The 16,586-nt window shown below is 35.9% G+C and overlaps 1 protein-coding gene across 1 annotated transcript in view; it reads right to left on the bottom strand.

Annotated features, from left to right (window-relative positions):
- CWC27 (CWC27 spliceosome-associated protein homolog (S. cerevisiae)) overlaps positions 1–11,724 on the bottom strand; it is a 225,672-nt gene extending 213,948 nt beyond the window's left edge. Inside the window, exons 1-2 of the mRNA XM_012664624.1 lie at positions 11,461–11,724; positions 5,372–5,468 (exon numbers count right to left, since the gene is read on the bottom strand). Coding sequence (XP_012520078.1) covers positions 5,372–5,468; positions 11,461–11,502 — 139 coding nt within the window. The 5' untranslated portion in view covers positions 11,503–11,724. The remainder of the gene's footprint in view (positions 1–5,371; positions 5,469–11,460) is intronic.
- Positions 11,725–16,586: the final 4,862 nt, after the last annotated feature.

Here is a 16,586-nt window from a genome sequence, read left to right on the forward strand (position 1 = left end):
TGAGAATATGGTGAAATTGAAACTCTCTCTTACATTGCTGGTAGAAATATAAAACGATATAAGAAGTTAAACTTAGAATTACCATATAATCCAGCAATTCTACATCTAGGGGTGTGTATGTGTGTGTGTGTATCTTTTGGAGATATATATCTCCAAAAAAAGAGGTACTCAAACAAATACTTGTACACAAATGTTCATAGCAGCACTGTTCACAAGAGCCAACACATGGAAATAACTCGAATGACCAACAATGGATAAATATATAAATAAAATATGGTATATTCGTGTGAGAGAATATTAGTCATAAAAAGGAATGAAATATTCATACATGCTACAACATGGATGAACCTCAAAAACATGCTAGGTGAAAGAAGCCAGACACAAAGTCACATATTGTATGACTACATTTATATGAAATATCCAGAATAGGTAAATCTGTAGAGATGGAAAACAGAAAAGTAGTTGCCTGGGACTTGGAGGGGTGGGAGAAGGAAGAATAGGAAGTAACTAGTTAATGGGTACAGAGTTTTCTTTTGGGGTGATAAAATGTTTTGGAACTACATAGAGGTGCTGATTGCACAACTTAGAGAATGCACTAAATGCCGCTGAATTGTACACTTTAAAATGGTTAGTTTTATGTTATACAAATTTGATCTCAGTGTTTTAAAAAATTCTTTAAGTGGAAGGAAAGAAATCATTTCATTAATATATCACTGAAGTTAGTTTTGTACTTACACTAGTGAGGTAAGAACAAGAGGAAAATATATGTAGAGTGTATACGTAATCCTGAAGGAAGTGCTTAATAAACAGAAGCTATTATTGTTGTTGTAAAAAACAAAAAAGCAGCAACAAAGTAGGTTGCGGCTGAGCCAATTATTGAGTATAGTCATGATTCAATCACATGCTGAGGGTTGCAAAGCAGAAAGATGGAGAGAACACAGTTCCCTGAAGACTTTATTGAGCTACAGAACTTATACCAGATTTCTTGTCATACACGATGATAAATGTCTTTATTATTTAAATCATTTTAGTTGAATCTTTAATTAGTTGCAACAAATACAACCTAATTCATTCAAAGAAAAATATTTATCAAGTACCAACTGTACGCCAGGCATTGTACTGATACAATTATTGACATAATTCATAAAGTACCTATTACAGTGGCTTGCAGGCACCCTCATAATTATTCACACTTGCAAAGCATAACTGGATATAAAATCTGTATTTTAAAATGTAATCTGTAATCTAACAACTATATCCAGTACATAGTACATTGAAAGAAGAAGAAAGGAAGACCAGCTGATTTTTTTTCAGTCCTTTCTTTCAGTGCCAGACAGTTGGGCTATATTCACAAGACCTCCCTAGTGCAGACAAGTTCCCTCTGGTTACAAATAGAAATTGGGAAAACCAAGAAATCTAAAAGTGTCTCTTCTATATCCCTAAGTAACAATTTCACCAGTTAAACTAACACTATACAATGTAAGTGTACAATGTAGTAGTAGTCAGAAGTTTTAAGTCTTACCTCTTGCTAGCTGTACAACCTTAAACTCAATTTTCTAATTATAAAACTAATTTAAAACTAAATTAATTCACAGTGTTGACCTGAACATTAAATAAGATAATGTGAAAGCAACCTATAAATATTCAAGTTCAATATAAATGTGAGGTCAAGCCAATATTTTCACTCAAATTCTACAAATTCATATTCAAATTTGAATATAAAATATACCACAGTATATATTATAAAGTGAAAATATTCCTTTAGATCCATAATAAAGTCAATCAACATTTCTAAGCACATGATCGTGTTTGCTTTTTCAAAAGATCACTCACTCTCCCAGCATGGAGAACAGAATAGAAAGAGACAAGACTGGGGGGGAGCAGCTGGAGCTCAGTTGCAACTATCGTCCCAAGAGTCAGAACATGACTATGGCTTATCTTGAGAAGTGCCGATTCAAGAACTATTTAGGAAGCAGGATCTGTAAGACCCAGAGATATATTACCTGTGAGGAAAAAGGTACATGAAAGAGGTCTTTATTACTTGTGTCTTCAAATTTTAAAATGATACCATCTTGTTCCTTTTTCCTATTTCCCATTAAGTCTTTCAGTGATGTTGCCTTTTTATTTCAGGGTTTTCTTTATGACTTCCTAATTATATTCTTGTTGGGTACATAAAATTATTATACACTATATATATTATCTACTACATATAAATGAGTAGGAATTTTCTATAATCTGTACACCAAAATTTTTTATTCTAACATGGCTAGAATTTCCAATTTCCACAAATTTTCCCTATTCACTCTTTCTACTTCCTTATAAATTATCAATAATCTCTGTTGAACTATATATTTATAGTTGTCTTTATAGCTTACAATGCACTATAATAGATTTTGCTGCTGGCAATAATGTTATTTAATTTCTTCTTAAATTTTTATGCACCATCTCCATAAGTATATTGAAGAACCTTCATTATTTCACTGTGCATGTTCATAATATCCTCCGGAATGTTCTCTAGTATTGAATAAAGAAATTTAAATGTATCTTAAATATGAAATGAAGTTCCTATTTCACTGATGTGATTCTAGCATTTGTCATTATAGTTGTTATTTCTGGCTATGCAATGTGTGGACAGTATAATATATTTTGACTAATTATATTACCAGCCCAAATATATATAGAAATTTATATTTACATTTTAAAATCAGTTTTATGTGTTTCTTCCTTTGGAATCCTGTTGTATGTTCAATTTTGTACATATTATCATTAATAACTTTTTATCTAAAGCTCATTTAATGATTGGTTTGCCCTATTTAATTCATCCTCTCATTTTTTAACAAATATTTTAATTTTGTAAAGCAATTTCTTTTAACTTGCAGCATATTAATATATAGTTATGTTTTTCACTTCTAAACAATTCAAAGGATAAAAGATAACTGATGGACCATGAAAAGGCTGAAGTAAAACAGTGGTAAAGACATTAATAGTTGCATAAAGTATTAAAAAATTTGATTTTCTTACCTACTTCTCCCTCTGCTCCCCACCTTCTATAAAATCAATATCAAATTTTACTCCTTCCTCACATTAGAGGAACTAATATCAAATTATTGTCCAATTATCAAAGCTAACAAGCTTCCCTTTCCTCATATCATTTTTATCCTACTTTTTAAACTGACTATTTTTAAAAATTTCCACTCATTTTAAATGTTCACCTAACTATACTGCAAAGACCAAAAATCCAAGATAAGGTCTGTATAACTGTAGATCTTGTTTTGTAAAGGCTATAAACTTCCTTTTAACATGAATACTGTTTTTGTTGGAGGCCATGTCTGAAGCTGTGCTCTCACTTCCTCATGTTTTTATTCATTTGCTTTCAAATTCTGGAAACCACACTTTAAAAAGAAATATTGATATGATGTTACAAGATCTAGAAACATCATAGACACAAGGAATTAAAATGGAGTTCTCTGGATTATACTCATAAAACCTTGACTTTACTCATTCAACAGTATCTTTCTTTAAATCAGTCTTTTCAGGCTTCTTTGTTAGCCTTTCCAATAATAATTGTCTCTCTCACCTGTTCAATTAAGACAATTGCTCTGGTTAGTTTTCTTAGTATTGTTCTATTTTTTTTTCTTCCTCCTTGCATTCTTAGGGAGAAATAGGGGAATAATATTTTTGTTGTTATAATTGAGTTTCATTGTCATTCAACTTAAGAACCTCCTTTCTTCTTCACTGTCAAATTGTATCCAGATGTTTTCTGTTTTTTCCATTCACCTGGTCATGGACTACAATTTACCATTCATTCTTATTATGTTTTTGTAATTTCACTCTCCTCCTGTAAAATTTGAGCTTGTGATTCTTCAAAACTTCTTACCAGAAACAAGTCTGACTTCAGTGTCTCCTGTATTTCTCAGCTTTCTTAACAGTTATTTGAGGCCTCTCTGACTGAACTACCTGCCTGACTCTATTTCCTTCCGCCTGCCATAGCAATTATTAATAATGGTCTTTGCAGATGTCTTTTCTCTCTCTCTCTCTCTGTTTTTTTTTGGGGGTGGGGTGGGGGGAAGGCAGCTTCTTTTTCCTCTGAGTATTTTTTATTCCCTAAAGTTTCCCCTAGTAATTATCTATTTGTCAAATCATCCATTTAGAGAGCTCTCATCATACCATACAACTGGATATTTTGGATTCTCCTTCACACCTTGCTTCTGACCCAAATGTTGTTCTCTGATACCTTGAATAACATTGTCTGTCTCTAAAAATCAGATATAACTTAGAAGGATAATGATTTGCCACCACTGGAGAGATTCAAAATCATACGTGGTATATTCTAGAAGCCGACAAGAAGCTTTAAAAATGTTTGGAATGCTTAGCTCCCTAAGAGAATATTGTGAAGGGAAAAACACTCAAGTGGTTGTATAGTTCTGCAAAATTTTGTAGAAAGAAAAATAGTCACTTTATGACTTAAATCTAAAAAAAAAAAAACCTAGAGATAATGATAATAATATCATTGAATGCTAGATGGAAGACTGTGGAGAAAGTAGAATTTTGAACAGACATTTAAAAATGGGTAGACTTGAACAGTAAAAAAGGGAAGAAAAAGCATACAAGAGAGAGAGAGAGAGAACTAAGATGAGGATATGTGTGAAAGTAGAAATGGGAAGGAAATTCTTAGGAAATAAAAATAATAATTGACTGAAACCATGTTGTTAGGGCAATGGGAAATAATTTTGTGTAGCTAGGAAGCCAAGCTGCCTGAGGATTCAAATACCACATGAATAAATAAGAGTGAAAAGAAATTAAAGATGAAAGTGAGAAAGATCAGGCAAGAGGAAATTACAGACACATAGGTAAAAGTCAAGGCGGACTGGGAAGAAACTGGTAAACTTGGTTTTATACTGGTTTAGTTGTAGCTGACAGTGGAAGGTTCCAGCAGAAAAGTCTACTAAGCACTTAAATGTATAAATTATTGCTAAGAAAAGAAGAAATGACTGAAGTTCTAAATTTGATAGTCATTTGGATGTAAGTAACATTTGGAGAGTGAAGACAATAGAGATCTAGAGGCAATTAGGGAATACCCACATTTAGAGAATGAAAGAAAGGCATGGAAGATAGCAAAGAGGAACAAAAGGGATCAAGGTATTTGCTGAGATAAATTTCTCTGTTAAAAATATACAGATTTATTTTGGGTAAAGCTTCTATCTCCTCTCTCTATTTCCTGACACACTGTTCAACACTATCACTCACAGCAACACCTACCACTCATTATCGCTATGTAACATGTCTTCAATGTTGTGAAAAATACACTGCAATTTGTTTCTAAATGAACAAAAATTTCTCCTACAGAATAAAATTCAACAGTTATGATTACCTTCCAAACAAAGCTGGATGAAATTTCTGCAAGCTTTAGGAGCTTCTTTTGACCACAACTCTATGTCAATATCTCCAGCTGTAGTTTTCAGTAAAACCTGTGGAAAGAATATTACATCTTTATATTAATTTCATTTTGCTTGATAATCACTTGAATGATTGTTCAACTTACAGCATTCACTGGTGAGTTTTCAATTTTAAAAGAAATATTAGAAATTTTGTTTGGCTTTTGTTATACTCAATAAAATGCCAAATATCCCCTACAGCTCGCTGTATATTTACATCTTTCAACATACCATTTTCAGAAAAAGTTTAGGATTTAAGAAAAAAATAGCATATACCATTTTTAATTATAAAAAAACTTCATTCGTTTAAAAACCAAAAATGCAAATTTGTTATAATTGAGAGTTTCCCAGTGCATTACTGCCAATAAAATTGATGTAGCAAATTAAGAAATTAAAGAACGAGCCCATTAAATTGTGACACTATAAGACAATTTTACAATTACTCTTTTAAATTATTCTTTTACTATATCTTCTCATTTAACATCATGTTATTCCTAATTTACAAAGGAACGTTCTTAATTTAATTTTGGTCTATGACTTACTAAAACAGTATGTCCTAAAGTTACTCTCTATAGTAAATAGAATCCTTTGATAGCCTTTCCATTAGCTTATAATAGCAAATACTCCTTGGTGGAACCAGCCATTCTGCAACAAGCAGAACCCCTACTGAGCCCACAATAGGACACTGCTTGTAACTGTCTTATTTATAACCACAAATAACCAAAAAGAATATTGGGATCTAAATTTGAACAGTGTGGCACAGCTGTAGTCCAATTTCTCCAGTATCACCTCTTCTTTTTTCTCCTCCAAATACCAAAATAGATCAGTGTCAATAATTTGTGATCATCACAATCTTTTAGAGTGCTCTTAAAAATAAAGAGTATGCAATATAACTATCTAAAAACATGAGACTGATTCTCATGGAAAATCAGTATCATTGATACAAGTCACACTTTTTGTTTTCCAAAACTCCTTTCCCTAATTTACACAAATATACTTTTTTTGGAAATTAAAGAAACTTTAAAACCATTCAATTAAATCTTCATCTTTTACAGATGCCCCAGAGAAGTCATAAATTGTCCCTGAGTCAGAAAGATTGTTAATACCAAAGCAGGAATAGAATTTTGATCTTCTCCCTCCCAGTCCAGTGTGTTTTTGCTACAACTGCCTTTTTTTTTTTCTTAGAGATAGGGTCTCCATTCTCACCTAGACTGCAGTGCAGTGGCATGATCAAAGCTCACTGTAACCTCAAAATCCTGGGCTCAAGAGATCCTCCTGTGTTAGCCTCTGAAAGCACTAGGATTACAGGCATGAGCCAGTGCACCCTCACCAAACAACTGTCTTTCAATTTCTGTTTCAGAAGCCCAGATAATACTGCCATAAATTTATATAACTTTGATGAATTAATTGTATCTTTTTGGGCTTTTACTGCCTACACGGTTCTCCTACAACTATTCAATGACCATGGAGGCTGGAGAGGTGAAAATATCTACATTTTGGTAGATTTTTAAATACCGTGATACTGTCTCCACAAAGTTCTCCATGTATTCCATACTATACTGGAAAAATAGTCCATCAAGTTCTAGGCTCTGCCATATGTCTCAAAAGAAATCCCCAGGTTGCTCTGGTCACAATTGATTTGAATAGAGAACAATGCCTAAGTCAAAAGCAATCATGTATTGGCTGAACATGTGCAAGGTCTTTTAACTTGTCTGGGTATGAAACAATGCCCAAAAGAGATACTCTATATTGAATGGTGACAAACCAACCCAGCTTGATTCTCATTCTCCTGGGAAGTATACATTTGGGATACAAACTGAGAGGATGATAACTCCCTCTACTCAGAATGTTTCTGGAACAACACTATGATTGATTTTCCATGAGGCCTGATGTACATCCCAATCTTAAAAGTATAGTATACCTAAAAAGACAATGTCCTGTCCTACCTGATTATTACCTTGTATATTTGCAATAAGGTACTTTTGTTAAAGGGAACCTAGCCATGTCTTCTCTTAATTGCAAACCCAAAGCAATGATCTCCAAATTTTTAAAGTGTGCATCCTATTAGCAAAAAAAAAAAAAAAAAGGGATGGTGCAGGGGAAGTAAGGGATTGGAGCACATATGTACAAAATATGTATATTTAAATACATATAGTACTATATTATTCTAGTATTATTAAAGAGTCACAAAAATAAGAATTTTAAAAGATGTAAAAACAGTACTTTAAAATAGCTCCCATTTTAATTCTATTAATGGTACAATGAACCTTTTTAATAACAGCTTTGTTAAGATACCTACATTCCAAATACTTCACCCTTTGAAAGTATATAATTCAGTGGTCTTTAATAGAGTCACAGAGTTGGGCAACCACCACCACTATCTAATTCCAGAACATTTCCTCAGAACATTTCCTCACCCCAAAAAGAAACCCTGTACCCATTAGTAGTCACTCCCCATTTTCCTCCTACCTCTAACCTCTGGCAACCACTAATCTACTTTCCATCTATATGGATTTGCCTACTGGACGTTTCATATAAATGAAATCATACAATATGTGGTCTTTGTATCTGGCTTCTCCCACGTAGCATAATGTTGCTTTGAAATTAGAGGTCTGTCTTCCTGTTCTACATACTAAGTTTGTAAATGTCTTGAAAATCCCAATGGCTTTATATTCTTACTGATAAATATTTCAAGGCATGATATATATTTAAAACAAAGTTCATTATTAACAATAATAAATAGAAATCTATATTTTAAATGGTCTTCATAATAATTTCTCATTTTTTGACAGACTTTCAAAGCTGAGGCATCAGCTCTACCATTTTCTTATGATGATATTATTAATATTATTGTCAATACGAAATTTGTGAGGGCTGGTTTAGTTAATCTAGATACCATGGTCTGTACATCCATTTAACTGGTCATTAAGAAAAATTACATCATGATACAAAACAAGTAACTGAACTTAGATGATCTTTTTTATATATAAAATATTGCATTTAAACAAATAAAGGAAAAAATAAATACAAATAGATAGTGATTTTCTCCCAACACACCAGATGTTTTTGTACAGCCCCTGAAGTACGTGCTCAATGGTTTAGAAACTGCTGCTCCAAACAACAAACTAATGCACATCATCCCTCCCTCCACAAGCTCTGGAGTCAGGCTGCTCAAATTCAAATACTGACTCTTCCACTTACTAGCTTCATTACCTCAGGCAGGATATGGAACATCTCTGTGACTCAATTTCCTTATCTAAAAACAGAGATAATATCTTCATGGGGTTGTTGTGAGGACAAAATGAGCTATTATACATAGACTTAATACCTGACAAAAAGAGCTCAAAAAATGATAGCCATTATTCTACTTATTATTCTTTTAAAATTGTTGTGGTTTTTTTTTTGCCACAGGCAACTTACACCTACTAAAAAGAATGCATATCTGGTTGGGTCACCTTGCTCACCAAGGTTTCTTAATCTTTTCAGTGATAAGCTACTGAATTAATAAAGAAGGTATATGGGTCCTTCCTCTGTTTGCCATACATTCCCTTTGGACATTACTATGTCAGGCTTTGGTGGCTCTTTTTATTAAAGCTCCCAAATAATACAATACTTTGAAAATATCATGTTTCTTAAAAATAAATATGCAGTTTATATTACGTGATCATAGTATGTAGAAATTTCATCTTCAGTGGATTACCTTTTTATGCTTAAGAAAATTTCTATCAAGTGCTACATTTCTGTGCCTCATCTTCAGGACATAGGGTTATAGCATAACACAGCAAAACATAGCACATTTATGGACAATAGCCAGGGGGTCAACCACTGGTATTATGTATCAATTACTTCCCAGTTAAGACTGTGCTCTTTGAAGGGAAGAATTTTGTCCCATTTAGTCTGAAAAATTCTGTATCATTTCAGTACCTAACATACAATTACACAGTAAAGGCACTAAACAAACATTCATTGAACAGATTTGTTATTACATCTGTTTTAAATTCTTTCCAGGCCAAAATTCTTGCCAGGCTCTCTATAGTACAGAACTCTGAAGCTTCAGCTTTTAGTTAGAAAAAGTCCCAAACTGTTTTTGTAGGAAAACTTGGGCCCTGCCTTATATTCTCCTTCAGCCTATTTCTGTTCATAAGACAGTGTTCATCACATTTTACAATTATATATTTATTAATATTCACATGATTATTTCATCAATATATTTCACTCAACTGACTCCATGATAATGGGGATAATGCTGGGTTTTCTTTCCATTGTAACCATAAAACCTAGCATAGAGCCTGGCATGTGCTAGGTGCTCAATAAATACTTGCTGAATGAATGATCTATTCAGGAATGTTAAAGCTTTTCCTTTGTATGATCATGTCAAATCTTCCTCTAGAGTAAAGCAACTAAGTCTGCCCTTGACCAGCAGCAGTATAATCTCAAACACACTGATGCTAACTACTTCTCTAAAGCTAAGAGAAATATAGCATTAGCTCATCCATCCATTTATTCATTCACTGCACATTTGAACTCCTTCAACTATGAGTCTAGCACTGTTCTAGATGTTTGCATTTTATAGTGGGAAGGAAAAGAGGAGGATACCATAATTAATAAACAAACAAACAAATAAATAAATAAATGTTATAGAAAAAACTAAAAAGGTTAAAGGGGCCAGAGATTGCTGAGATGCAAGACATGATTGAGATTTGCTATTTCATAGAAAGTAGATAAGAAAGGCTTCTTTGCTAAGGTTGGCATTTGAACAGGTAAAACAGCACACTAGAGAGAAAAGCAGCAAGTGTGAAGGCCCTGCCTGGAAGGATGCGCAACCTTTTCAATCTCTTTCAGTGTTTATCAACATCAAGAAATATTAGGAAATATGAGGAGGTAGGTATTTTGGATTTTCACACTGACATAGAGTAAGGGTAGAGGGTGAGATGGAGATGCTGCAATGCCCAGGAAAAATTCAAACAAAAAAATTGGAAGAATTGATCTTCCCAAAATACCCACCAGAATTTTTGCTGGGAATAACAGCATTTTTGTTTTTGCTTTCAAATTGCCCTTACTACATTACCAAATGTCAATAAATAAAAGATTGTGTAAATAATTTATGATGCAATCATGCAAACAATTGTATTTTATATAAATTTACTTTATTCAGATTCAACTGGATACTTTCAATCCCACTATTTTTCTCCATTATGCTGGTTCATTACATTTCATATGTGATATAAACTAGGTCTCAGTTCAAGAATCATGTGACACTTATTCCACTATTGACTCCTCTGCCTCATATTGTATACAAATACATTGGACAGGAATTGACATACATTGGCCATCAAATCAATCAGAGAATCATTCTCCCATTGTAATGTGGTAATATTCCCCATTTCCCACTTCCTCTGATAATCGTCTCATGTTTTAAGACCAGCTCAAAAGATACCTCCTCCATGAGGCTTTTCCCAAGTTTCCCAGTTTTTCGCTCCTCAGTACTGCCATAGCAATATGTTCCCGTTCCCACGACTGCATGCTCCAGACATATCACAAGGGTTTTCTTTACCTGCTTGTATCCTTAACTAACTGTATGCTCTTCCAGGGCAACAACTACACCTTACCGATCCATCTTTGTATTCTCAGTGCCTAGTACAGTGCCCGGTGCCTAGAAGGCGTTCAATGAATGATTATACAAGAAATGGAGAATGAACGACCTTCAAGTTAAGCAAAAATATGTCAAACTCGAAAATGTGCTTTTAAAAACCTAAGACTCTAGAAAACGTCTGCATGAGTTGGGTTAAGGCAGAAAATAGGACCAGAAGGTTCACAGAGAAATCTCCACTTGAGGACTTTTTCAAGAACATGCTGAGAAGTGCCAATTTCAGGGTTTTCGATGCAACACTGTCCATTGGCAGAGAGATAAGGGGAACACTTCTTATGATTTCTTCCTACTCTAAGATCCCTGAACACACCCCCCCCCCGCCCTCCCGGGAGATCTCACTTTGGGGAGCCCCGGTTCCCTAGGTGAGGCTCTCACCTTCCCATTCGTGGGAGGCTCCTGGATGTAGATGTTGCTCATCTTGATCAGTGCTCAGGACTCTGCTCCTTTTGGGGGATGAGAGCGGATAGCCGGTCACTAAAGCTGTCCGCCTACCACTACACTCTTCCTTAAGTTAGGTGGTCCAGGAAAGCTTCAGCCGCTCAATATCATGCGAGACAGCAACACTAAACGCTACCTTTGCGCAAAGCTAGCCAGCCCCTCACGGACGCCGCCATGTTGCTCCCGGACCCGAGCACCGCTAACCCTGAAAAGGGGGATTCCAATGTGCTCTAGAGAACGAGAAAATATTATAAAGTTCCTATAGCTTAATGTAATTTGTATTACAATATTTCACAATATCAAAAGGGATAATTTGTAAATATTGGTGGTGTTTACTAGATACTCGCATGTGCAGGTCCCACTCACCCCGAATCTGTCAGTAATGGTTCCGACCATGTGCAGTTTGCAATATGAGTCGTCCGGAAACTGCATCCGCCTCTACTTGGTTCTGCTATTGCTAGAGGCTTACAGGGCCTTCCCGGACCATAGCGAAGGTGCCCCATAGCGGGTGGGAAAAAAAGGCCGCTTTGGCTGTGTGTTGTCCGCGCAGCCGGCAGGAAGCAAACCCGTTCTCGAAAGGCGAAGGCTCCAGCGACCTCTCTTACCACCGTCATGGCAGTCCCAGGTGAAGACCAACAGCAGGGCCCCCATCTGAGCTAGGGAGGGAGCTGGTAGGGTAAAGCAGATAAGGGTGCGGTGGGGCTGGGAGTAGCACCCCTGGGGATTTAGGCGGAGGCCGTAAAATTAACAATTTTGTTTGGTTTACATGAAAAAGTTCACACTCCAAAAATAAATTCTGAAGGAAAGAAAGAAACTGTCTCCCGCGCCCGCAGCCAAGCCCCAACTGCACGGGTTTACCGGGAAAGTGTATGGTGAAAGGGAGCGAGGAGTGAGGGGCAGTAATTGCAGGCCTAAGAGAATGGGCGGCCAGGAAAAACTGACCTTAACTTTGGTGTGGCTTCAAAATAAAATTTGAAGTGGGAACACTTGGCAGACCCAGGTAGTCAGAGGCACTGTTTGTACTGGAAGTCGCTGGGACAAAACGGGCGTCAGGGGTTCTACTTCCAGCTCTTCCTGTTGTATGCAGCTACTGTGTGGCCTTCATCCGGTCGCTTTGCCGCCTGGGCCTCAGTTTCCTTATCTGTAAAAGAAGGAGCTTTGTTGAACTGTGTCTAAGATTCCTTCTGTCTCTCAAATTCCGTGGCCAGACGTTACTGATCTAAAAACGGTAAAAATGAGTATTATACTTTAGAGATTTCTTCATTCACAACTACCAGCTTTTACTTGAAGTTCTAGTAGGAGAGAGCGCATCTCCTTAAATCAGTTTGGTGGCGATGTGTTCCACAGAACACTGATTGCGGGAGATAGTTTGAGAAATGTACACCCTCACCCTCCAACTTGGAAATTCACAATGCTTTTAAGGATAGAAAAGATTCTGGGAAGTAATATGGTTCGGAAGCTCTAACATTGTTTCATCCTGTCCTTCCCAGTGTTACTTGATCAGGTTTTTTGTTCGGTGGCAGCGTTTTCTGAACCTTATTCTAAGCACAGCTGTTATGGGAAGACTATGCTTTTCTACTAACTGCAGTTTGGGGAAAAGCGCATCTGGAGCTGTGAGAGAGGAAATGTACACTCTTATTAAATACCTACTCTGTGCCAGGCACTGTACTAAGCATTGGGAATACAGTGGTGAGCAAGATAGACTAAATTAGATTCATACAGAACTTAAAATTTAGCAGTGCAGAGAGAGAAATTTACAGAAAGTGGGATAAGTGCTATGGCAAGGAAAATATATGACCTTGCAAAGCACATAGTTAAGAGCACCAAACAGGGTGCAGGACAGGCCAGAAGGACTTGCCAAAGGATGTGCCATTTAGGATGAGACTTAAAGAATTGTGGGATATGTAAAGGAAGAAGAAATATGTGAGAAGAGGAAATGAAAGTTGTTTGCTGTGGATGGAACTCAGAATACAAATGGGAGAGACGTGAGAAATTAACTAAAGAGATAGTAACAGTAGCTAATATTTACTAAGCATTTACTGTGTGTCACATGTGTCAGATACTGTGTCGAACATTGTATTTTGTCTCATTTAATATCCACAACCACACTGTACAATAGGTATCAATGTTCCCATTTTGCAGATCAGGAAATGGAGGGACAGAGAAATCAAATAACTTGTACATTATGAGATAGCTCATAAGTGACAAGTCAGTCTGACTTCTCTCTACTGTGTGCTTATTCATTTTGCCATGCTATAGTATAACTTACCAGGAAGTTTCCAGCTCTTGAAGGACCTTGTAAACCATGACAAGGAGTTTGGCATTATCCTAAGGATGGTAGGAAGCCATTTAAGGGTTTTTAAGTAGGTTCACATTTTGGAAAGATCATTCTGGCAATACAGTAGATTGGAGGGGAGCTAGTTTTGAGGCATAGTGAGCAGTTAGGAATAATTCTGGCGAGTTATGATGCCTGACTAAGGTGTAGTCTCAGTAGGTAAGGAGAAAAGTGGATAGGTTGGAGATATATTTTTGGTGGTAGAATCACTAGGAATTGGTGATTGATTCGCTGTGGGTGGGTAAATGAGGAAATGAGGTTTACCTGGGTTTCACTATTAGGCATTTGGGTGAGGCTATTTACTGACATGGGCAACACCTCACAAATAGCAGGAATTGAAGGATGATGATGAATTTCAATTTGGAGCTTGTCATGTTGAGGTTAGTCAGACATAGGAATGGAAATATCTAATAGACAGTGAGAGATATAATTTATAGCTTAGGAAGGAAGTCGGAGTCAAAGACAACTATTTAAGTGTGATCCACATACATAATAGGAGTTAAGACCATGGGAGTGGATGGTTTTGCACAGGTGGGTGCGTAGAGTGTGAAGGGAAATTCTGTGGCTGAAGACTGGTGAATATTAACATCTAACAGGCCAGCAGAGAAAAGACAAGCCTGCACAGTGGATTTGCTTAGGCATCCTGATAGCCCACATCAGCCCTGGTGATCTTTGCATCACGCAGTTGCATCCAAAGTTGACCTGTTGTCACTGCTCATGTCATTAAGCAAAGTCTTTGACACCTATGTGGTATGGGCACTCTGAGGGACACATTGTCACAGTTTGTGCCTTCATAAAACTTTAGTAATGAAATGTGCTGCTTAAGAAAGAGGACAAAAGTAATTTTTTAAAGGGGAAAAAATTCCCTTAAAATTTAGACCAGTGTTATAGATACGTTAACCTTCTTTCAATTCAAAATAATGAATGCTTCAAAGTATAATAATCTTAAATTGTGCCATTTAGCTAGATGGCAAGACATAGATAAAGTATTTAAACCCAGCAAAAATTGAGATAATAGGTGTGACAGCACTGTAAAAGTATAATACAAGTGTCATTAGAAAATATAGATACAGAAAATATTAAGATAATTTCTTGGATGATTGATCCAGGCAGTGTATTAAAGGAAAATAGAGCTCCATCTAGACCTTTTAAGGTAATCATCAAAGAGGACAAGTATTGTGCTATGCTCTTTTATTTTAGGTATAATAGATTCAATTTGGCATTTCTTGGGATGGTCCTGCTAGTAATTATTACAAGGTATAAAATAATGAGGCTGCTTTCCATAGCATTGTATATAAGCTTAAATTATTGTGTAGGTAACACAATGAAATGTAGACTCTTAGGAAAATTTTACTCTTAGTTATTATAGAAATGACATTTGAACAAAGGTTTCAGTGAACATTACTGTCTTTGAAAAACTGTTTTTCCCATTCACAGTTGTTGAAATGAGCTCTGACATTCATGATTCACCCTTCTCTATGAAGAGTTGAACTGGCTGGCACAGGTGGCAGTATATGTTACTGATGTGGTTGGCACAAAAACTAATTTTTTGGTGTCTCCTTCAGTGAAGTCGTATAGCCAGGGGAGGAGATTTTTCTGTAGCCAAGTTAACATTTCAGTCTGGCTTATCAGAGTAAGATTCTTAAAACACATTATGTTGGCATCTTAGTAATAGAATTCTAAATTGCACTATATCTCATTTCTTTTCACTTTATAAGTAATTTCTTTTCTCTCTAGTTCATGCTGCACATTGCTCCTAAAATAATTTTCCTAAATCATATATCTTATCCTCTCATTCCTAGGAGGCAGGAATTTAGTTCTTGACCTATATCTGTGAATTTTGTGTTTCTCTTCAAGCCACTTAACCTTTCTGAGGTTCAGTTTCCTTGTCTCCATAATAAAGGAGTTGATGGCTAAGGTTTCGTAAGCCTCTAACGTGTTATTGCCAAAGCTCCCATTTCTGCAAGAATGAAGTGCACACTCCTAGGCATGGCCAAATCACTCTTTCTACCCTTTCCTTCTACCACTCCCCTTATGCATTCCACAATCTCGCAAAAATCTAAGTTGGCCAACTATTCTGTGAACCTCTCATGTGCTTTCCTACCTACATGCCTTTGTCATTATTGGCCCTCCTATACAGTCCATACCTGCCTGTGGGAAGTGCTCCCAATCTCTCAGTTGAGAATCTTGCCTGCCACTTCTTCATACTTATTAAGAGAACTCTGTGTCTTTTATGGAAACTGGCATATTCTGTCATGTATTACAGCTGCGGGTGCATCACCTTAGATAACCTGGTGTAGTGTAGCTTCCTTTAGTGTAGGGACTTTATTCATCTTTATGGCTTCTCTAACATGCAGTTCTGAATTATACCCATAATACATAAATAACAAATAACTTACAGGATCGATAACTAGAATTGCTGCTGAGCAGAATCTAGTACCAAACAGACTAAACTAGATAGCAATCTTGATTCTGTTTCATTAGATAATAAATTAAACTTTCTCTTCTTATCTTAAAGAATAATACTTATACCTTTTTTCCTCACAGGTTATTTGTATTTCTTGAGGCACATAGACAAAAGAGTTTTACACATTTACTTAAATGTTAGCTTTTGATATCAGTAGTTTAACTCTGATTAGTTTACTTTTACTTCTTTTAGGGTCAAATGATTATGAAGGCATTTCTAGCTGAACATTAGCTCTTTCAAAATATTTACATCAAGAAACTC

Source organism: Propithecus coquereli, unplaced genomic scaffold, assembly GCF_000956105.1.
Source record: "Propithecus coquereli isolate 6110/MARCELLA unplaced genomic scaffold, Pcoq_1.0 Scaffold9, whole genome shotgun sequence".
Classification (NCBI taxonomy): Eukaryota; Metazoa; Chordata; class Mammalia; order Primates; family Indriidae; genus Propithecus; species Propithecus coquereli.